Source organism: Acipenser ruthenus, chromosome 2 (genome assembly GCF_902713425.1).
Source record: "Acipenser ruthenus chromosome 2, fAciRut3.2 maternal haplotype, whole genome shotgun sequence".
Lineage (NCBI taxonomy): Eukaryota > Metazoa > Chordata > Actinopteri > Acipenseriformes > Acipenseridae > Acipenser > Acipenser ruthenus.
In genome coordinates this window covers 80,858,784-80,881,989 of record NC_081190.1, presented here as the reverse complement: position 1 = coordinate 80,881,989, position 23,206 = coordinate 80,858,784, and the positions used below count along the sequence as shown (strand labels likewise).

The window sequence follows — 23,206 nt, the reverse complement described above, 5'->3', positions numbered from 1 at the left end:
TAAAAGTAAAGCATAGACAGACACCACGCTTTTTCAAGCAATATATATATATATATATATATATATATATATATATATATATATATATATATATATATATGAAATGTTAGACAAATATTACCAACCACAAATGTTTAAATCATGCTGTACCGTGACAAGTTGTTTCTACCAACAACATCGATCTGTAAACAAACTCCCTTAGAAAACTCCTCCCAGTTGCCACCCACATGATTTCAATCTCCCAGACAACCGAAAAAGACTCATTGGACGCCGGAAATAACCCTTTTCTTATTTCCGTTGTTTCATGTCTCCTAGGAACAGAAATGGCTTCAGAGATGATGTAGTCCCGTTTTGTAAATAAAACACTTTTTTTTTGTTCAGTTCAACGTTTTTAAATCTCAAGAAACAGATTCGAAGAGCAGGGACATTTTGCAACCCCTGGATTATTTTCATAACGCGATATGCAAAGTAGTCAGGTTAGCGCAGCAATGGGCTTTCTAATTGTGCCGTGTAATTCTTTATTTTTGAAACAGTATTACATTTTCAGTACAGGCTGGAGGGAGTATGTACATACTGTAAATCGTACAGTGCAACAGTAGAGTCTAGTTACTGCTGTATTACCGAAACAATGCTTAATTCATTTTGTTAAACTACTATTTTATTTTATATTCTGGGATTGGTTTTAGGAAAACGTGGAATAACCAATTTGATACAAAAGTTATTTGTATAGGTTCAGTATTAAAGCCTGCCTTAATTTTTATGAACCTTCATTTCTTCTTTTTCTTATTGTGCCAACAGAAAGATGACTGAGGGAGATAATTTCAGTACTACCTTAGCTTACACTAAAAGCCCTAAAGTTTCAAAAAGAACAACATTTCAGGTACATATGATGTTTGTTTTTTTTTTTTTTTTTTTTAAATTGTAAAATATAAATACAGTTCTATGTGTTAGATTAACATTAATAACCATGGCTTGCTTCATTAACAAAACTAGCAACATATAAAACATAACTAAAATAGGTTGGTGAATCCTGCAGATCTCTGATTTCAGCAGTAACCTGGATTACAACAAATAATGTTGGCCTAATTCAATTGTATGCATAATTATATCCCAGTAGCTGTAGATTTAACAGCTGGATTGGTCTGAGTTTGTTCTACCAGAGTAACAGTGTATAAATATCTGACTGTGCTTAAGTCATTTTATGAAAATGTTTATTTGTTTTTAATGAAGTAATATTTCTTCTTTTTTTAAGGATGAGCTGCAGGCAGCAATTTCTGCTCGAGCAGGAAAGCATAATACCAGTACTGAAGAAACACATTACTATTCAGATGACTTTGATGATGTTGATGAAGATGGTGAGTAAGCAACAAAACCTAATTTGCACAAAAATACAAAGTTATGTTATCGGTTTAGGTCAGTGATTTTCACTTCCAGCCCAGTGTCTGTCATGTTTTTGTTTCAGCCAGCTATTTTTGTGTATTGTAGTCTAGTATTTATTTTTTTTTTCCTCTCTGTTTCGACTGATTGGGGTACATGAAATTGTGAACAAATGTATTACATTTTAAAATGCATGGCTTAAAGAGCTAGAACTTCATATTTTTTAAATACACACACACACACACACACACACACACACACACACACACACACACACACACACGTATATTAGAGTTCGGCACGGGTACCCGAAAACCTGGGTACCCATCGGGTTTTAAATTGCCCAACGCTACCCAGGACTCTTTTTACTACCCAAGTATCGATTTATTAATTTGAGAATTTAAAGAAAATGTAGAAAATATGACAATACAGCTGTAAGCACTGGTCTCTGGCCGGCGTAATAAAGACATTAAAACAAGCTTTTGCATGAAGGCTTTTCTTAACTGACCAGATATCAATGTTTTCCAGAAACAATAACACAGCGAGCGGCAAGTACACCTCAATAATAATAACTGCGGCAACTATTCTTCACAAAACTGAATCGAAACAAAACAACATCCTGTTGGTTTATGTCAGTGATAACGCTATGATCCATTAATAATTACTGTGTGGCTTCCAGTTATTGCGCAGATATAGTTTCTTACCAAAAAGATAAAATAAACAACCTTTATTTAAAAATAAATAAGCAAATAAATCAAAGTAAATAACGTGGAGCACATTAAGTAAATGTGCCGAAATATTTCCTTGGCAGAGTTTACAAATTCCGTTTTCTCCTGCTTGGTAAAGAGATTCCACACGCTTTGCTTGGATGCCATTGCTATGTATTCACAAGACAGAATTTAGTGATCAGGAACAGTACTTTATTGTTACAACCAAAACAGACACACATTTCCCACTAAATGTGGGAATATATATATATATTATATATTATATTATAAAATTAACCAGCTTTTTGTGTCTGTTTCAGATATACTTAAAGATTTTTTTGCATCAAAGAAAAACAAAAGTAACAAATCCAATATGGGAAAAAAAAAACATAAAGCCAATGATTTTAGGTTCTCAGATGACGATGCTGATGAAAATAATGAAAAGCCCAAGAAAGTGTCCTTTCTTAAAACCAGAAGAAAAAGTACTTCCATATATATTGATGACTCCGATCTTGACACAAGTAATGGTGTGACAGAAAAACATGGGAAACAAAATACCCAAAGGAAGTCCACTCCCAGTCTTCAATCTGAAACGAGTCACCAGATATCCAGGATTGGTAAGCACTGGGATTCTACGTCGTCTCTGCATTCAGAAAAGAGTCAACAGTGGCTTAAAAGAGATACTGAAGAGGAGGAAGAACGACCTACCCCACACCCCAGGGAGCGCAGTCAAAGGAGCACGTCATCTGCAGGTAGAACGTTGATTCTGTTCATACTCTGCATCAGAGGGTTAATGGAATTCAGCAATACTGATCAGAAAGCATTACACATGTTTTATAGAACCCTGTCTAGAGGGCACTGTCTGGTAGTTGTCCATGTCAGGAAAGTAAGAACAAGAGCCATAGACTAGGGTCCTGCAGTACAGACAGGTCAACTCCCAAGGTTATGTCTAATAAACAGGGTTTTATTGTGATTAGCAACTGGGAAACCATGCCTATAATGCTATAGTAAACATTTTAAATCTATAATGTAGAGATTTATTCACCCTTTCAATATTTCCCCATGTTTACCTTTTTTAAAGGTAGAATTATATCTGAAAGTTCTGAGGTCAACTACCATGTGGTAGTTCCCTGCAACTGAGCTCCTGGTAGGTGGATGACGGTAGTCCCCGTAAGGAAGGGCCCAAGCCATAGGCAAGGACAGGTGGTTACTATACATAACTTCCAAGCCAGTTACAGACTGGTAAATGTGTCTCTTTCTCCCATGATGTGTGAATGTTAAAGTTTATTTATTTATTTATTTATTTGTATTTTATTTTACAGCCCCATATACTTCCAATAAATGAAAGAAAATAGATATGTTCCACTTTAGTTCTTTAAGTAAGTATAGTGATGGATTTATTTTGTTTGTTTGTTTATTTCTAAATAGGCAGCCCCCGAGAAGATGTTCCCAAGCCAAGGCCACGGGAAAGGAATTTGAGGAGCAGAAATGCAGAAGATAGTATGGGACAAGATGAGACATCTTTGAGCAGGCCGCCTACATCATCAGTCTCCATTCCCTTATCCCCAACTGGGAGGAGCAGCCGAACCTCATTATCAGAAAGAAAGGCAAACTCAAGGAGCCCCAGCCCTCAGGTCTATTTCTCTGTCTGTTTCGCTTAGCTGTGCACACATGGAAATCATTTCTCCCATATCTCATTTACTGAGGGTGCTGTCTTTTGAAGAGTACCCTAAGAAAGCCAAAAATCTGCAGCATGCGTCTGAAATGGATGCAGCAGTGTTTATTAAGAATGTTAGCATTTTTTAAAAACATTTTATAGGCTACTAAAATGTGATTAATGTGGATCACGGACCATGCCTACCAAAAACACAACTTGTATGTCTGGCCTACAGGTTTGTGAGAAAAAAAAAAAAAAATAGTACTAATAATAATAATATGAATATGCGTGTATGCGGGAGTTGCACATACTCCAACCTGTCAGGGCATCGGGTGCATGCCTTTGGAGGGAAAAAAAGTGCTGTATTTTGCTCAAGTGCTGTAGTTTGTACAAGTCAAAAGAGAGGACTTCACTGTGAAATCCGTTCACCAGCGCACTTTCGACAGTGATTATCTGGAGGGTGATTTACTTGAAAATAGCATGGGATTTAGAAGCAAGCAATGAGTCAGGTTGAAGTCAGATACGGTACCTTTAGTGCACATCAAATGTGTTTTTTTTTTTTATAATAATAATAATAATAAACCTTTATTTATATAGCGCAATTCATGTACAATTATTATTATTATTTATTTCTTAGCAGACGCCCTTATCCAGGGCGACTTACAATTGTAAGCAAAAACATTTCAAGCGTTACAATACAAGTAATACAATAAGAGCAAGAAATACAATAACTTTTGATCAAGTAAAGTACAAGTTTGACAAACCACAATTCAATAATACAGCAGGTAATAGTGATACTTACATCAGGATATGATTAAATAGTGATAGTTACATCAGGATGTGATTAAATACAAAGTACTACAGGTTAAAAACTTGGCAGATTACAGTATTCTGAAGTACAGGATTAAATGCAGTAAAATAGGGGGCAGATAAGAGCAAAATAAAGCACATTTACATGAAGGGTGATGGTGTCCCAGGATACAAACAGAGGAGTTCTACAGGTGCTCTTTGAAGAGGTGAGTCTTAAGGAGGCGCCGGAATGTGGTCAGGGACTGGGCAGTCCTGACATCTGTAGGAAGGTCATTCCACCACTGCGGAGCAAGGGTGGAGAAGGAGCGGGCTTTGGAGGCAGGGGAGCGTAGCGGTGGTAGAGCTAGTCTTCTAGTGCAGGCGGAGCGGAGAGGTCGAGTGGGGGTGTAGGGAGAGATGAGGGTCTGGAGGTAGCTGGGTGCAGACTGGTCAAGGCATCTGTAGGCTAGTACAAGAGTCTTGAACTGGATGCGAGCGGTGATCGGGAGCCAGTGGAGCGAGCGGAGTAGTGGAGTAGCGTGGGCGAAGCGAGGCAGAGAGAACACCAGGCGGGCAGCAGAGTTCTGGATGAGCTGGAGCGGACGGGTGGCGGACGCAGGGAGGCAAGCCAGGAGGGAGTTGCAGTAGTCTAGGCGGGAGAGTACCAGGGCCTGGACCAGGAGCTGGGTAGCATAGTTGGTGAGGAAGGGTCGGATTCTTCGGACAATACAATTCAAAGCGCTTTACATACAGAAAAAAATACAAAAGTACAATAATGAACAGTAAGAAAAGAGTACAGTTATTAAAAACATAAGTAACAATAAAACTCAGAATAATACATAAAAGTGTTATGGAAAAGCTATATTAAAAAGGTATGTTTTTAATCGAGATTTGAAGATTGCAACTGAAGGTGAATCTCTGATAAATGGGGGTAAGGAGTTCCAGAGTGTGGGGGCATTAAAACAGAAAGCAGCCTCTCCCATCCTTTTACCATTCAGGCTTGGAATACATAAAAGACCAGCATTTGCAGATTTCAGAGTGCGTTCAGGCTGATAAGGAATTAGCATATCATTTAGATATCTTGGAGATAGTCCATTCAGTGCTTTAAAAACTAGTAATATAATTTTAAAATCAATTCCGTAATGCACAGGACGCCAATGCAATGATGCCAACACAGGCATAATACAAGCCCTTTTTTTTGTTCTAGTTAGCATTCTAGCAGCAGCATTTTGCACTAGCTGTAGGCGTCATATAGCATGACTTGTAAGTCCAGAGAATAAAGCGTTACAGTAATCTAACCTAGAAAAAATAAAAGCATGTACTAATTTCTTTGCATCATCCAAGGACAAGAATGATTTAACTTTCACAATGTTTCTTAAATGATAGAAGGACACTCTAGTAATGTATTGTATATGTGGTTCAAAGGAAAGTGCAGAATCAAAAATAACCCCCAGGTTTTTCACTTCAGATTTTACATTTGATTTTAGCATACCTAGATCAATATTTGTTGAGTCCAGCTGTTGATTAGAGCCTAAAAGTAAGACTTCTGTCTTATCGGAATTTAACTGTAAGAAATTCTGAGACATCCAGCTCCTAATATCGGCTAGACATTTGAAAAGGACATTGATAGCTGTTGTGTCACCTGGTTTAACAAATCTGTGTGTCATCTGCATAGCTGTGGAAATTCACCACCATGAACACACACACACACACACACATAGGCGTGTGTGTGTGTGTGTGTATATATATATATATATATATATATATACACACACACACTGCCTTGCAAAAGTATTCAGACCCCTGACCAATTCTCTCATATTACTGAATTACAAATGGTACATTGAAATTTCGTTCTGTTTGATATTTTATTTTAAAACACTGAAGCTCAAAGTCAATTATTGTAAGGTGACATTGGTTTTATGTTGGGAAATATTTTTAAGAAAAAAATAAAAAACTGAAATATCTTGCTTGCATAAGTATTCAACCCCCACACATTAATATTTGGTAGAGCCACCTTTCGCTGCAACAGCTTTAAGTCTTTTGGGGTAAGTATGTACCAGCTTTGCACACAGTGTCGGATGTGATTTTGGCCCATTCTTCTTGGCAGATTTGCTCCAGGTTGTTCAGGTTGGTTGGACGACGCTTGTGGACCGCAATTTTCAAATAGTGCCACAGATTCTCAATGGGATTGAGATCAGGACTTTGACTGGGCTACTGTAGGAAATTCACCTTTTTGTTCTTGAGCCACTCCAGTGTTGCTTTGGCCTTGTGCTTGGGATCATTCTCCCGCTCAGAGGTGAATTTCCTCCCAAGCTTCAGTTTTTTAGCAGACTGAAGCAGGTTCTCTTGCAGTATTTCCCTGTATTTTGCTCCATCCATTCTTCCTTCAATTTTAACAAAATGCCCAGTCCCTGCTGATGAGAAGTATCCCCACAGCATGATGCTGCCACCACCGTACTTCACTGTAGGAATGGTGTGTCTTGAGGCATGGGCAGTGTTAGGTTTGCGCCACACATATTGCTTTGAATTTTGGCCAAAAAGCTCTATCTTGGTCTCATCTGACTACAAAACCTTTTCCCACATCGCAGCTGGGTCACTCATATGCTTTCTGGCAAACTCCAGACGTGCTTTCAGATGGTACTTTTTGAGTAACGGCTTCTTTCTTGCCACCCTCCCATACAGGCCAGTGTTATGCAGAGCTCTTGATATGGTTAACTGGTGCACCATTACTCCACTCCCAGCCACTGAACTCTGTAGCTCCTTCAAAGTGATTGTTGGCCTCTCTGTGGCTTCTCTCACAAGTCTCCTTCTTGTTTGAGTGCTGAGTTTTGAGGGGCGGCCTTTTCTTGGCAGTGCCTGGGTGGTGTGATGCAGCTTCCACTTCCTGATTTATTGATCCAACTGTGCTCACTTGGATATTATTTTGTACCCTCTCCCTAATTTATGCATTTGTTTTACTTTATCTCTAACTTCTGTAGAATGCTCTTTGGTCTTCATTTTCCTTCAGATTCACAGCCAGACTAATGATCCTTCAACAGTGGGGTTTTTATCCAGAAAATGTGACAGTAACTTTAATGGTTCACAGGTGGAGGCCAATGGTAAGGTAATTGTGTCCTCGTTAGGGCAATTTCTTTCATCGGTATAAACTGGGAGCTTCCACAGCACGGGTTAAATACTTATGCAAGCAAGATATTTCAGTTTTTTATTTTTCTTAAAAATATTTCCCGACATAAAACCAATGTCACCTTACAATAATTGATTTTGAGTTTCAGTGTTTTAAAATGAAATATCAAACAGAACGAAATTTCAATGTACCATTTGTAATTCAGTAATATGAGAGAATTGGTCAGGGGTCTGAATACTTTTGCAAGGCACTGTATAATATACACAGTGGTTTGCAGAAGTAATTTTTGCGCAGTTTTTCAAACAAACTTTTTTTATTCAAAGCTGTAGTGGTTAAACTGAACACTGTTATATGAGGAGGAGATTAAATGTCAGCAAAACTTGCAAAGAAAATGTACAAACTGAAATGTACTGGTTGCATAAGTATTCAGCCCCTTAAGTCAGTACCTGGTAGAATCACTTTTTGCAGGTATTACTGCTATGAGTCCTTTTGGATAGGTCTCTACTAGCTTTGCACAGTAGGTTGGTGAAATTTTTGCCCGTTCTTCATAGGAAAATTGCTCCTGTTGTGATAAGTTTGTTGAGGATTGTCGATGGACTGCAATCTTCAAGCCTCGCCATAAATTTTCGATTGTATTCAAGTCAGGACTTTGACTGGACCACTCAAGAACATTAATTCTCTTCTTGTTCAACCACTCCAGTGTGGCTTTGTCTTTGTGCTTCACGTCATTGTCCTGCTGAAATGTGGATTTCCTCCCCAGTTTCAGAGTCTTGGCTGACTCAAACAGGTTTTCCTCAAGGATTCGCCTGTACTTTGCACCATCCATTCTCCCCTCTATCCTGACAAGCTTCCCAGTCCCTACTGAAGAGAAGCATCCCCATAACATGATGCTGCCACCACCATGCTTGACAGTTGGGATGGTGTTGACTGAGTGATGTGCAATGTTGGGCTTGTGCCAGACGTAACGCTTGAAATTTACACCGAAAAGTTCAATTTTTGTCTCGTCTGACCACAAAACCTTTTTCCACATGTCTGCAGTATCATCTACATGCTTTTTCACAAACGCCATATGCGCTTTTTTTGAGGCTTTTTGAGTAATGGCTTCTTTCTTGCCACCCGTCCATACGGTCCAGCTTTGTATAGGGACCAACTTATTGTTGATGTGTGAACACTGACTCCCATCCCAGACACAGAAATTTGCAGATCTCTCAAGGTCATGTTGGTTTCAGAGTGACATCCCAAACCATTTTCCTGCTTGCCCGGCTGCTCCGTTTGGTAGGGTGACCTGATCTGGGTAGTGTCTGGGTGGTATGATGCATCTTCCACTTTATAATGATGGACTTCACTGTGCTGATAGGGATAATCGGTGGCTTTAAAAATTGTTTGTACCCTTCTCCTGCTCTGTGCCTCTCTACCACTTTATTCCTGACTTGTTTCGAAAGCTCCTTGGTCTTCATGGTTGCGTTGTTGGATAAGTATGTGAGTTGCAGCTTGAAAGTCTTTATATACCTGAGGGAAATTATCTACAAGTGAAACCACTTTGAGTACACACAGGCTGAAACCATTTCACTAATTTTGTGACCTTTCAGACAAATCATTTCCACCTGAGCTGATTTAGGGCTGCAGTAGCAAAGAGGTTGAATACTTATGCAATTGAGATGAATCTGTTTTTCCCTGTAAGTCTTACTTATTTATATAATATCTGCATTCGACGTGGAGTATGCTCAGGTGCCAACAGAATGTGAAAACTTTGCAGGGGGGTGAATACTTCTGCAAACCACTGTATGTATGTGTGTGTGTGTGTGTATCTATATATATATATATATATATATATATATATATATATATATATATATATATATATATATATATATATATATATATATTACACCCCTGTATTAGCTCAAATATAAGGCAAGGTTTTTTTTTGTAATGAAAATAAGATTTGAAAAATACAACTCGCCTTCAAGTCAAGGCTGTTACGAAAGTGCGTATTGAGTACAGTGTACAATATACAGTAATGAAAATGGATAAAACCAGCTGCAGTGATCATGTATCAAAGGGATTATGAAGAAGTTATGATGCCATTTTTAAGATCGTGGTTATCAGAAAAGCTGCTGCTGAAAAATGATCGTGCTGCTGAAAAATTTGTGTCACCTAAAACAACACAGGTGGGGACAAAACAACTGCTATTGACCGCCCACTCAGAGGAAATCATTTTGTGGACTGTGGGTTGTCCATTTCTTAATGTCCTTGCTTGCCTAACGAGTAAGTAAGTTACAGTATTTCAGTTACATTACCATTTTTTACAGAAACTTACGGTCATAATATCGGCACTCGCTTTTAAAATTATATAGAGACTTTAATTATTGTGTGTGCTTCATCAGGATACAAAACATGTACACAGTTATGGCATTACCATATTAGAATATAATAAACCTGTATTTCTGGATTACAAACAACTATCCAAACTTTACTGCATCAGAAAATTTGCACCACTGATGTAAGGGTGAGTAAAGAAAAGTTTATTTTTCCATATTCATTGCTGAAGTTGTCTTATCTGCTTTATATAATGCCATCTTATCAATCCTTGTCTACTGTACATTATTGTAATGTTTGTAATTTATCGTCCTTGAAAAGATTTCAATGTCACTGTCAGTGGTCTGCTGTTCTGTGACAGTCTGGCCTGTGATCACTGACAGTCTGTGGCCTGTGATCACAGATAAAATGACAAAAATGGGTAGTATAGGCCATAACAAATGACAATCGCTGAACTAATATAAACTAATTACAGAGTATAGATACTGAAGCGTATATTACTGCTAATCAAATACATTACAGTTTTGAAAATTACGCTCGCCATGCTGTGTTGCTGATCCGCCACAGATTTTGGAGGGTCCACAACTCTATTTCTTGTCGATCCCCATTTCGCTGCCTCTGTTGATCAGTGGGATCCCACTGCTTCGCCGGCAGTTAAAAAATGTAGGGTTGTGGCTAGGGGTGTAAATCGTTTAGAGTTTAAACGTCAGTAAAGTGTCAAACGTTTTAAATTTTGATTTTTTTTTTTTTTTTTTACCCCGGTTTTCACCCCAATTTCGCAACCCCCCCGCCGACTCAGGAAACGGAGGCTGAAACACGCGTCCTCCGAAACGTGCTCCTTCCAAGCCGTCATTTTTCGCACTGCAGATCCACAGCAATGCTACCAGACCTATAGTGCCGGAGGACAACACAGATCTGGCGGCTCTGCTGCAGAGCCACAGGCGCCCTATCGGCCACAGGGGTCGCTGATGCGCGGTGAGCCGTGGATTCCCCTGCCGACCTAAGCCCTCCCTACCCGGGCAGCGCTCAGCCAATTGTGCGCCGCCCCCTAGGAACTCTCGGTCACGGTCAGCTGTGACATAGCCTGGATTCGAACCAGCGATCTCCAGGCTATAGGGCACATCCTGCGAGGAGCGCCTTTACTGGATGCGCCACTCGGGAGCCCTATAAATTTTGATTTTTAAATTATTATTATTGTTATTACTATACCAACGTTTCGGTACAAAGTACTTTCATAAGGGTAAAGAGACAAACATACGAAGGTGTTTTAAATAAAGATGATGATAAATGAAGATAATTGAATCCCAGTGATGATTAATTACTTACCAGTTAGATAATTAACTTCCGGTTTTATTCTGGCCAACATGATTTGCTAGTGAGTGTGGCCATACACCACACAAAATCCATCATATCTTTGTTGTTTATTAATATTTTTTAACCGCATAAAAACAAATTTATTTCTATTGATGAAATCTATACAGAAATGTATTGGTGTGTTTGACCTGCAAGATACACTTTAAGGCAACTGATTGAGCTGTTGATTTATAGATTTTCTGTCAGTCTTGGTTAGAAATCAATATACAGTCTTTTTGTGTACATGTTCAATAAGATATCCCCTTCCATCAGTGACTTGCATCAATTATTTATTTTTTTGGTGGAAATTAGTTTTCTAATTGCTTAAAATACTAAGTAAGCATTACATGCAAGTCTTTTCATGCAATTGGCTGGGCTGCCATATGTGAGCTTAACATCATCTATAAGGGTATCCAAATTATCTTCTCACAATATAATCCAAATTATATTGTGAGAAGTGTTGAATTTAAATCAAGGGAAGTAATGTTAAAACTCTACAATGCATTAGTAAGACCTCACCTAGAATATTGTGTTCAGTTCTGGTCACCTCGTTACAAAAAGGATATTGCTGCTCTAGAAAGAGTGCAAAGAAGAGCAACCAGAATTATCCCGGGTTTAAAAGGCATGTCGTATGCAGACAGGCTAAAAGAATTGAATCTATTCAGTCTTGAACAAAGAAGACTACGCGGCGATCTGATTCAAACATTCAAAATCCTAAAAGGTATAGACAATGTCAACCCGGGGGACTTCTTTGACTTGAAAAAAGAAAAAAGGACCAGGGGTCATAAATGGAGATTAGATAAAGGGGCATTCAGAACAGAAAATAGGAGGCACTTTTTTACACAGAGAATTGTGAGGGTCTGGAACCAAATCCCCAGTAATGTTGTTGAAGCTGACACCCTGGGATCCTTCAAGAAGCTGCTTGATGAGATTCTGGGACCAATAAGCTACTAACAACCAAACGAGCAAGATGGGCTGAATGGCCTCCTCTCGTTTGTAAACTTTCTTATGTTCTTATCTGTAATGAATGTGCTTCGTTGTTACTTTACTATGACATGCCCAAGGACATGTTTTAATTTTGTTTATGTACCTGTGTTTTAGAGTTCACATCCAGAAAGCTCCCATGAGCCCTCCATCTCTTCAAGGTTTAGTAGATACCCTTCCTCTTCAGTTGATGGGAGACTTTCAGACTCTTTCCTAAAGTCTAGAGAGGGATCTTTCACAAAAGGTTAGTATGAAGATTTGTGGAAGTATTACAATATTTACTTTACCAGTAATGTTTTGGTAACTTCCAGTTTGGCAGTAAGGAAATCCACCTACTGGAAAGATACTGAAAGATGTGGAATATGGTCTCCTCTGCACAGCTGGAACTTTTTCACTTGAAACACTTTCATCTGATAAATATCTTGTTAGAGGGGGGAAACACAGAGGACGAGAATGACAAAGTTGGAAAGATGGAGAGTGAAGAGAAATCGTGCACACTAATGGAACTGATGATGGCTGAAGCAGAAGGCACCGGCAAACAGTCATTATCTGTTGATACCCAGGTTCACAACAACCACAGTGCCTCACCACCCATACCCAGGAAGGCAAAGGAGCAGCAAATTGTGGCTCATGCAATGAAGCAAGCCTTACAGGATAATACTCTGAGAGCCCAGGTAACAAAGTTGGGCATTGTTAGTAGAAATCTTCCAAACATTTAAGTGACAATAATGTAAGAGAATACTTTTTGGGGTTATTAGAATATGGATTGAGGCCTCATTGTAGCTTGATGATGCATATAAATAATATACTTTTATTGTCAATTATTGTTTTGTGTTTGAATCTTTTCCTTTGATTTAACTAAAACATTTTGTGCATAAATATTTAATCAATTGTACATGCTAAATCAGAACATTCCTTTTAGTTGAAATACAAAATGAAAGCAGATATATACTTTTGAAAATACCAAAAACATACACATTTACTCAAAATCCCCAAATACCCTGATAGCTTCAGCCACATCATAGCCTTGACAAATTAATGGAATAGTTTCCAAATGTTTTATTATTGAACAGGAAGAAGTTGGAGATGAGCAGGACAATGTTACAAGTAATTCAAGTCTTGTGAATGAACCATTATCAACGGGCAGGTAGGAAGTCATACCTTCCTAAGCAGTGTACTGCTGTTACTGACCAGTTCATGTCACTAGAGGCACTAGCATAGGCTGGACATTTTCCTTCAGTCTATCTCATTATACTTGAGACTAATGATGTGTATGTGTTGTGCGTGTATGTTGACATTCTGTTAATTGTACATAAGGTATTTTCATTTAAAATTGTATTTCAAGTTTGTTTTTCTTGGGAAATATACTTTGTTATTTTGCAGTTTAATGTTTTTTGATTGTGTAATTCGCAGGCCTTTAAGCTCACAAACACAGAGCTTTAGGAAAGGAAGAAGCCCCCGTCCTTACACCGCAGAATCTCGGTATCTGGGGACATTAAAGGTTCTAGATCAAAAAAACCCTCAGGAGAAAACAAACCTTGAGGCAGCAGATACTATCAGAGCTGTGATTTACCAGGTAATACATTAGATTCTCTTGCATGCAAAATATAGGTAGTTCCCCATCAAATGGACCAATGGTCCTCACCTCACAGTCTCAGATTAGTTTAATTTTGCATATGGGTGTAGCTGGAGTTGTTTTATGAACAATCCCATAACATTAGTGGGGGGATGCCCATGACAGATAAAAGCTAGCACTGAAAAGAGGCCAGATCATTCAAAGTATGCAAGATATATTTTTTGGTACTCGCTGCACACACAGAAATGATGTGTAAACATTTTACCTATTGGTGACCATGGATGTTAATGCAATGAAGGGAATGGTGCCAATACAAATATAATATTGTAATTGTGAGAACTACTGAACGACTGCAGTTATTGCCTTCTCTGTACTTTCTCCAGGTTATCTAACCACAGCAAAGACTATGTGTGTATTGTCTGTGTTGCAAGTTAATTGATTTCTGAGTCATGAGCCCACAAAATGGATGTCAGGCCAGAAAATACATCCTTTCAGCACCCCAGGAATCAAAAGGGATCTCAGATACACAGTTGTCATTAAACCTAAGTTTTTTTGAAGTCTCAATAATTATATTTTGTAGGCTTCTAGACTGCAAATAATTGATGGAACAGCAAACTGTGGTTTCTATGTAAATATTATCAGCTAAACTATGTATAGTATAAACAGTATTGTATACAGTTTGGCAAAATTGTATTGGTATCCATCTCTTCGGTCGACTGGTCCCTGTGGCAATACAGAAAGGTATTTCTAGGTTTTATTTTATTTTTATTTTTTTGAAATAATATAATAAAGTAATCATGTGCCAGCAATGTGAGCCCATGCTGAATGTGCTGGTTAAGGTAAACTGCTTTCCCTTTATGGTTGTCTGGCTCTCTTTCAACAGGTAAATCAATTAAAGACCTACAGACTGAGATTGATTTCTGATTTGATAACCTCTAAGAAGTCAGATCAGTTAAAAAAAAAACCTAAAAAAAACCTTTCTGTATTGCTGTAGGGACCAGTCTCTTCAAGATGAACACAAATACAATTTTGCCAAACTGTATAAAATACTCTAAATACAGTACATGGTTTACTTGATAATATTTACACATAAAGCACAGTTGCAGTCCCATCAATTAAACATGAAACTAGCAGAGCAGTTGTGTGCAGCAAGTATCAGGAGGATATACTTTGAAAGATCAGACCTCTCAATCATGGCCCTTTTCAGTGCTCGTTTTCATCTGTCACAGACACCCCCATTATAGGCACATTACTTAAAAAATAATGAGAGCTTAGAGCTGATATTCTTACTTAACACACTTCCAAGTACTCCTATATGCAATACCAAAATAATCTGAGACGTCATGGTGAAGGTCTGTTTGCTGTGAAATTAGACATATATAACTGATTACAAGGCTGTATTGGGTAAACTCCCTTAGGATCTAGGATCTTCCTCAAGTTTTGTAATACCTGTAAATGTAAAATAAAGTAAAACATATACTTTTGTGTTACAGGAATGGCTTAAAAAGAAAAAGCACAGTTCTCATGAACAACTAAAAACTAAGAAGCTGGAAGAACAACTGAAAGAAGAGAAGGAAAAAAAGGTTGCTTTATTTCTCTGAATGGCAACCATTGCTTCCTGGTGCCATAGATGCGTATTTAAAAATCTATGCTATTGATATGTTATTTACAGATCTATGTTATCTACTTGTATTGCTATTGATGGTATATCAATGTTAGGGAAGTCATCAAAACCATAAGCAATGGTTAAGTTAAAATTGCAAAAAAGGGAAGGTTAGGTCGGCCAGGGTGTCCTCGGCTCACCGCGCACCAGTGACCTCTGTAGTCTGGCCGGGCGCCTGCGGGCTTGCCTGTAAGCTGCCCGAGAGCTGTGTTGTCCTCTGACGCTGTAGTTCTTGGGTGGCTGCATGGTGAGTCCGCAGTGTGAAAAAAAGCAGTCGGCTGACGGCACACGCTTTGGAGGACAGCGTGTGTTCGTCTTCGCCCTCCTGAGTCAGCGCAGGGGTGGTAGCAGTGAGCTGAGCCTAAAAATAATTGGCCATTCCAAATTGGGAGAAAATAATAAAAATAATTGGCAACGACTAAATAAAAAAAAAAAAAAAGAAATAGATATTTCCAACTATTTTTTGATTTAACAGAATGAACATTTCCAGAAATCTGCCTTTCATTTTTATGGATCCAGTAGGGGGAGCAGTTTTCTCAATAATGTTTCCCTCTTTCTAAACCTTTCCATCCTCCTCAATCTCTGAATCTTAGTCTGAGGGATAAGGTCCTGATTTAATTATATAAACAGTAGTGTTATTTAGATCAACCACTGACAAGATCAATGGAAGAGATCCCAGTATATTTGTTACTACTCATTAAGAACAAAATGGTCAAAAAGGCATAATAGAAATAAACACTTCACCGTTTGAAAAAAAAAAAAAAAAAAAAAATCAAAGGAGTCCATAAGCTGTAACTTTATTGTCAGATATTGTACTGAATATGTGTGGGTGAGTTTGTTTGATGTTCGAATTGGCTCAAAACGTTTTTCTAAGAGCCCAGTGTCAAGAAGATTAGTTTTCATGAACTCATGTATATTTCATTTCCATTGCCTTACAGGATGAGCTGAACAAAAAACAGGAGGCAAAGGCATCCTTTGAAGCCTGGAAGCAACAGAAAACAAAAGTAATAAAAGCTACAGTGAAAGAGAAAATGGAGGAAAACAAGAAGAAACAAAAAGAAGAGGAAGAAAAAGAGGAGCAAAAGCAACTAGCAAAGAAGGCAGTGAGGATATTTATCTCCCAATTTAAAAACAGAGAAGCAATTTAGGAACAATCCAGCTTCGACAACAAAGCATTCAAGCTACAGTATAATATATATATATATAAAATGTGTTTCTGGTTCCTGTGTAGAATAATATTTATATTTCATGTGTTATTGATCAATTGTGGGGTTACTTCCAAAACAGTTTTACTCCCCACTGTGTTATGCCTGCTGAGCTTTTGAGTAAATAAAAGTTCCTATGTTCCCATTTCACCAGTAGCAGTGATCAGAAAGTACTTTTAATTACATGAATTGCACTGCAAAAACATATTGAAAGATGTTTTTTTAACAATTCTTACAAGAGACAGCAAACGTAAAAAGCCAGGTGCTGGCAGACACTTGAAGATAACAGAGCAACCCTTCATATATATTTTTTTTCCAAAACAAAAGATGTTCAGAGAAACTGATTTGTATTTTCTTTTTTTTTCAGGTTTTTGAAAAATGGAAAGAAGAAAAAGATGATATTTTAAAAAATAAATACAAAAAGGAAAAACAAGCTGAGAGAAATCTCAAACAGAAACAGGAAGAGGAGATTTCAGAAAAGAAACGTGAATCCATTTCTGCATTTAAAAAATGGTAACAGTAAAGGATAATTGTGTTGTTTTTGTTTTTGTTTTGTTTTTTTGTTTTTTTGCAAACCTTTTATAGAATATGGTACAGAAAAGACCTTGGGCTGACCTTGAGGTTTTTGACAATCGTTCCTTAATTACATGTATTGTAAATTAACAGATACATTTGCAGAATGTGTTTAATTTGGAACCCTAAGTAAAAGTAATTGCTGAGATGCCTTGAAAATAAATGGTTAAACAGATATTTGCAATTCCAATTGCTCATAGTTTTTTTTTTTTTTTTTGAGAAGCTCCAACTCAAGATACCCAGGAAGACTCCATTAAACCTCACACTGCACTTAATTCAGGTTCATTTCATTCGGGCTACAGTTCAAATCCTCTCCTGGAGTTGATCCTTGTCGCTCATAATTGCTATAAGATTGGGATGTCTGAAAACAACCTCTTGTCTATTGTTTGGTCAGCTCAGTATTGCATATTATTGCAGGCAACAACTATGCTTATAAAAAAATCATTCTAAAGATCTTGAAGTGGTATGTTCATTTTATTGAGTATTTTGGACATCCCTAAACTACAGCATGTCCAACATTCTGCATTGCATATAGGCTTTCTGACTTCCACTGGCTGTCTATTAGTTTTAGCAGTGGTCTTAAAATAAATCATTGAGTTAAAATGTTTATAGAACCACACATGCATACCTTTAGGAGTTCAGATGTTAGTCCCCTTCCTGTTCCTTTCAAGGTAAGACTTCTGTGTATGGCAGCAGGGCATCTTGGATCCCTGAGTCTCACTATTAAAAGCTAGGCTAAAAAATGAATTTTTTGGCACAAACTTACTTCCTTCATTGAGGATTTATTGTGAAAAGTGATCTTGCTGGATTTCATTGCATAACAAACATTTATAATTGAAATACCCTACGAATCTATGTACAGTATATCATTGTGGGATTTTAACATTTAAAATGTCTTGAAATCTCTAGGAATGAGACAAAAGAAGACACTATCCATGAGAAGATCAAGACTGAGCACCGGCAAAAAAAAGTGATGCAAGACATGATTAAATTGCAAAAGAAAGAGAAGGATAAGATGGCTTTAGATACATATGAAGCATGGCTGGTAAGTGACATCCTTATTATGACCACCAAAGGAACTAATTAGAATGGTTTTGTATTAGAAGGAAATATAATGTTTAGCTGGTTGAAAGAAGGGAGTTTCCTCTCCTTTTAATGTTGGCATTTACAGTATATCCACATGCTTCAACGAATAACTACATAAAAAGTTTGTTGATTTTAATATAATTTCTGTTTGGGATAAATCAGTTACCAGTAATAATGTTAAAACTTACAGAATTGGTATTTAGGCACTGGACCGTAAGAATTTTTGAGATGTTTAGATTCAAGAACAAGAGTAATTGAGAGTGAAAAAAGTAGTTATAACTAATATGAGTAATCACCTTAAGTTTGTCAAGAAAAACAATGACATATGGATTGATAGGAGCTTGTGCTTATTGTTTTTTTGTTTGTTTCAGATAAGGAAAGAAAGACAAGAGAAAAGAGAACAAAAGCAAAGAAAGCTACGAGCAATTCTGCAGGATGAGCCCCCTCCTCCATGGAGCCCCCCCAATAAAACTGTACCTTTTGGGAAATAACCAACACCATTAGTGAGATTGATGTCAGTTGTTTTTACAGCCTTCATTTTTTATACGGGAAATAATTGTTTCGATCTTTGTATCTTATTTTGCAAAATGTACATTAATTGTTCTGGTCAAATCAGCAAGAATGTTTTTTATTTAAAATCTGTTTATATATATATAGGGTTTGGTAAGGTTTGTAATAGATTTATTTACATATGTATATATATTTTTGTAGTTATTCAGGTTTTAAATACATTTTTCTACAAATCACCACTTTCCCCCATCCTTGTGCATTTAATAGGTTTTTGTAGCTTTCATAGCTCTGATTTGGGTCACATGCTCTTCTTCAGCTTCAGTCACTATCCCTGGCCTCTATGTTGTTGTATTTGGCCAAAAGTACTAAAGTATAGTAGGCATACACATAGTGGATAATCAGAGACTGTCTGGGAAACCAAATGGTAAAACTAACTAATTTTTTAATAAACAAAAATGAGTTTAAAATCATTATTATGTTTCACTCACAAGATTATAGGTTGAGCACTTAACTTAATTTCCTGTCCTATATAATTCATCAGTTGCTTAAAGATTTTCTTCAGTCTTTTAGCCTTGAATTCAAGGTACAAACAGACATTTCTCAGGAACTATATTACGAAAGGTTAAATTTGGATTTAAGATGTGTGCAGGACTTTAGTCTTTTTTTATTTTTAAAGTTATTTGAATGACAGATTGATTTCAAAATGAAGTTGTAAGAGGTTAGATTTCTTCTTGAAACAATCAATCTTGTTCAGGTAAAGTTAATCAAAGATAGTTTATTCAGGAATCAAAATGCAAACAGGAACTAATCAAATGCGATACATCAGTGATCTCACATACAAGTCTCAGTTGATGGTGTTCTGAGCAGGCATCAGTGTAGATGTTATTTACTTCTGAGCCGAGCTGAGCTTTCATGCATCGGAGATGTTGGCTTTTTTTCTGAGCCGGCATGGCACAGAAATGTTCGTTTCTGAGCTGACATCAGTGTAGATGTTTCTAAGCTGAGCCCACCTTTCATGACATCAGAGATGTTCTTTTTCTGAGCCCAGAAATTACTTCAAACAGCACAGAAATACAACTAGCTTTCGTAATTTCCTTGACTAAATTTTGTCTTATTTCTATCGCATGATGAATGTGAGACAAAGCACATTAAAAGTTAACATTTGTGTTTCTTCTTCACGTTACCAATGTCAGCAGAAACCAAGATATCAATAAGTTACATTTAAGATGAGTTTTGCTCAATTCTCACAGGCAGCAAAGCGCTGTAACTACGCATCACAAGGTTGAACAGCGAGGCTGGTGATTGTAAACTACTGATGTACAGCTTAATTTTAAGAATTCATTAAACCCGTGTTGATTCAGAGCTTACATTAAACACAGGAAAATCACACAGTGTTTACAGACAGTTTCAGTGAAGCATAAGTAACAGGTTGTATAATGAAAAGGAACAAAGGCTGATGAAATAATAAGAGCTTGTGCCATTTAACTGGAACAATGTGTATACTGCCCCACACAAGGTGCGTGGTTATCAGAAAAAAGCCCACATGTTCAATTTGTATAATGTGTTATTATTATGCGATCCGTGACACTTGCCTAAAGTTATAGCATGTCACTTTTAACAAAAGTAAGTTAGAACCAGTTTTAATTGGTTTGATTATGGTTTGTACATAGGTTCAAAACAGCTTATTAAGCAGAAACAAAGGTTTTATCATCCCTCTGAGGTCACAGCTGCAGTCTGAGTTATGAAAAGCCAGTCACTCCAACATGGGTGTATTTCAAGCCACGTGCCAAGCTAAAGAGCTACAAGATCAGGGAAGCAAGAGTTTTAAAATCCTTACAAAGTAATCAAACTGGGAATTAAATGAAAGTTATTCAGCAAGTTATTAAAAGTACAATAATCTATCTATAATATTTCTGTCTGTATGTACAGTAAAACTATGTTTTACATCTAATACATAAAGAAGTACTTCAATTGATGAAGCATGGTGAGGACATACTTTAGCATCTGTGTGCCTATCTGTACTGTATGTCATTTTCTTTTCATTTTTACATGCAAGTAGGTATAGGTCATGAACTGCTTTTTATGTAACATAACTCAAATGTATTATTTCAGATTTGGTGGGGGCTGAATGTCACTGACATGCTTGTATGTATTGTATATTCTTTAGTGCGACTTGGAATAATAACAATTCCCTTTTCTTTACTACAACAGAAATAGTGTATTTAAATGCTGATCATAGAGATTGTATTACCTACTTACTATAAAAGAGATGCAGACCTTGGTTTGTAGGGCAAACAAAGCAGAGAAATGTAATGTGTCTTCCTAAAGAAATATGTTGCAAGTAATGATAAATGGAGTACATTTAGTTTTGATAACCTTTGTAGTGTGCTGAGACCAAAATAATTTATATCAGGATCACGAGAAAATGGAAGTGTAGAAATGGTGGTATACTGGATTGGTCTGGTTTATTGGTGAGGAGTATGCTACTTAAATTCGTCTGGTCTTATCTTTGAAAGGCATATTTATTTACTTGTTGCACTAAATTACCATTCCTTTATTCCTTGAGCAGAAAGCCAGAAGTGATGAAATCTACTGCAAAATTAAATTATCTGTGGATAAACTGAAAATAAAACAATCTACAGGCTTTCTCAGCTGAACCACACCAGAGGAAACATTTGATTATTTGAAGAAACACACACACACAACAAAACACAGATTTCCCATAAAGTTTGATCCTGTACAGGAAATCACAGTAGTTTTCGCCCAAAATCTATTCTAACTTGGCTGTAGTAAATACTGAGACTCTCAACACATAGGTAGTTTTAGATCAAGAAACCCAATTTGAAAGTGGTTAAAAAGAAATTGTGCTCAATTTTCCAGGTCCTCCGCATAAGCAGTAGATATTGCCAGAACTTTAATGGAGTGGCCTCATTCATTTTACAAGGATGAGAATTAGACACAGGTGTTACCTTTGAATTTCCAATAAGACTACTCCAACATTTTTAAATCGGGAAATGTACAGACGTGCTCAAATTTGTTGGTACCCCTCCACAAAAAACAAAGAATGCACAATTTTCTCTGAAATAACTTGAAACTGACAAAAGTATTTGGCATCCACCATTGTTTATTCCATATTTAATAAAAATCAGACTTTGCTTTTGATTTTTTATTTAACATAATATTGTAAATAATAAAACAAATGAAAATGGCATGGACAAAAATGATGGGACCGCTAACCTAATATTTTGTTGCACAACCTTTAGAGGCAATCGCTGCAATCAAACGTTTTCTGTAGCTCTCAATGAGACTTCTGCACCTGTTAACAGGTAGTTTGGCCCACTCTTCCTGAGCAAACTGCTCCAGCTGTCTCAGGTCTGATAGGTGCCTTCTCCAGACTGCAAGTTCCAGCTCTTTCCATAGATGTTCGATAGGATTCAGATCAGGACTCATAGAAGGCCACTTCAGAATAGTCCAATGTTTTGTTCATATCCATTCTTGGGTGCTTTTAACTGTGTGTTTTGGGTCATTATCCTGTTGGAGGACCCATGACCTGCGACTGAGACAGAGCTTTCTGACACTGGGCAGTACATTTCGCTCCAGAATGCCTTGATAGTCTTGAGATTTCATTGTGCCCTGCACAGATTCAAGGCACCCTGTGCCAGGCGCAGCAAAGCAGCCCCAAAACATAACCGAGCCTCCTCCATGTTTCACTGTAGGTATGGTGTTCTTTTCTTTGAAAGCTTCATTTTTTCATCTGTGAACATAGAGCTGATGTGACTTGCCAAAAAGCTCCAGTTTTGACTCATCTGTCCAAAGGACATTCTCCCAGAAGGATTGTGGCTTGTCAATATGCATTTTAGCAAATTCCAGTCTGGCTTTTTTATGTTTTTCTTTCAAAAGTGGAGTCCTCCTGGATCTTCTTCCATGGAGCCCACTTTCGCTCAAAAATCGACGGATGGTGTGATCAGAAACTGACGTGCCTTCACCTTGGAGTTCAGCTTGTATCTCTTTGGCAGTTATCCTTGGTTCTTTTTCTACCATTCGCACTATCCTTCTGTTCAATCTGGGGTCGATTTTCCTCTTGCGGCCGCGCCCAGGGAGGTTGGCTACAGTTCCATGGACCTTAAACTTCTTAATAATGTTTGCAACTGTTGTCACAGGAACGTCAAGCTGCTTGGAGATGGTCTTGTAGCCTTTACCTTTACCATGCTTGTCTATTATTTTCTTTCTGATCTCCTCAGACAACTCTCTCCTTTGCTTTCTCTGGTCCATGTTCAGTG

At 37.5% G+C, this 23,206-nt stretch overlaps 1 protein-coding gene across 2 annotated transcripts; it reads left to right on the top strand.

Annotated features, from left to right (window-relative positions):
• The first annotated feature begins 257 nt into the window (after positions 1-257).
• Positions 258-22,102, top strand: LOC117408751 (microtubule-associated protein 9). Of its 2 annotated transcripts, none has more exons than XM_059002248.1 (14): positions 258-476; positions 799-880; positions 1,253-1,355; positions 2,405-2,836; positions 3,513-3,718; positions 12,431-12,557; positions 12,743-12,987; positions 13,387-13,460; positions 13,727-13,889; positions 15,383-15,472; positions 16,491-16,652; positions 17,125-17,270; positions 18,240-18,375; positions 18,788-22,102. In XM_059002248.1, the coding sequence occupies exons 2-14, from the start codon at positions 803-805 to the stop codon at positions 18,905-18,907; spliced, it is 2,082 nt and encodes a 693-aa protein (XP_058858231.1). In that variant the 5' UTR covers positions 258-476; positions 799-802; the 3' UTR covers positions 18,908-22,102. The 2 variants fall into 2 exon arrangements, with proteins under 2 accessions (XP_058858231.1, XP_033869917.3); XM_034014026.3 differs by having other exon boundaries at positions 363-476; positions 16,491-16,655.
• The last annotated feature ends 1,104 nt before the right edge of the window (positions 22,103-23,206 follow it).

Coding starts and splice junctions, on each gene's coding strand:
- LOC117408751 (XM_034014026.3), top strand. CDS start 803: ATGACTGAGGGAGATAATTTCAGTACTACCTTAGCTTACACTAAAAGC. Junction 15,473..16,490: donor AAGAAGAGAAGGAAAAAAAG/GTTGCTTTATTT, acceptor ATTGCCTTACAG/GATGAGCTGAACAAAAAACA. Junction 17,271..18,239: donor ATTTCTGCATTTAAAAAATG/GTAACAGTAAAG, acceptor TGAAATCTCTAG/GAATGAGACAAAAGAAGACA.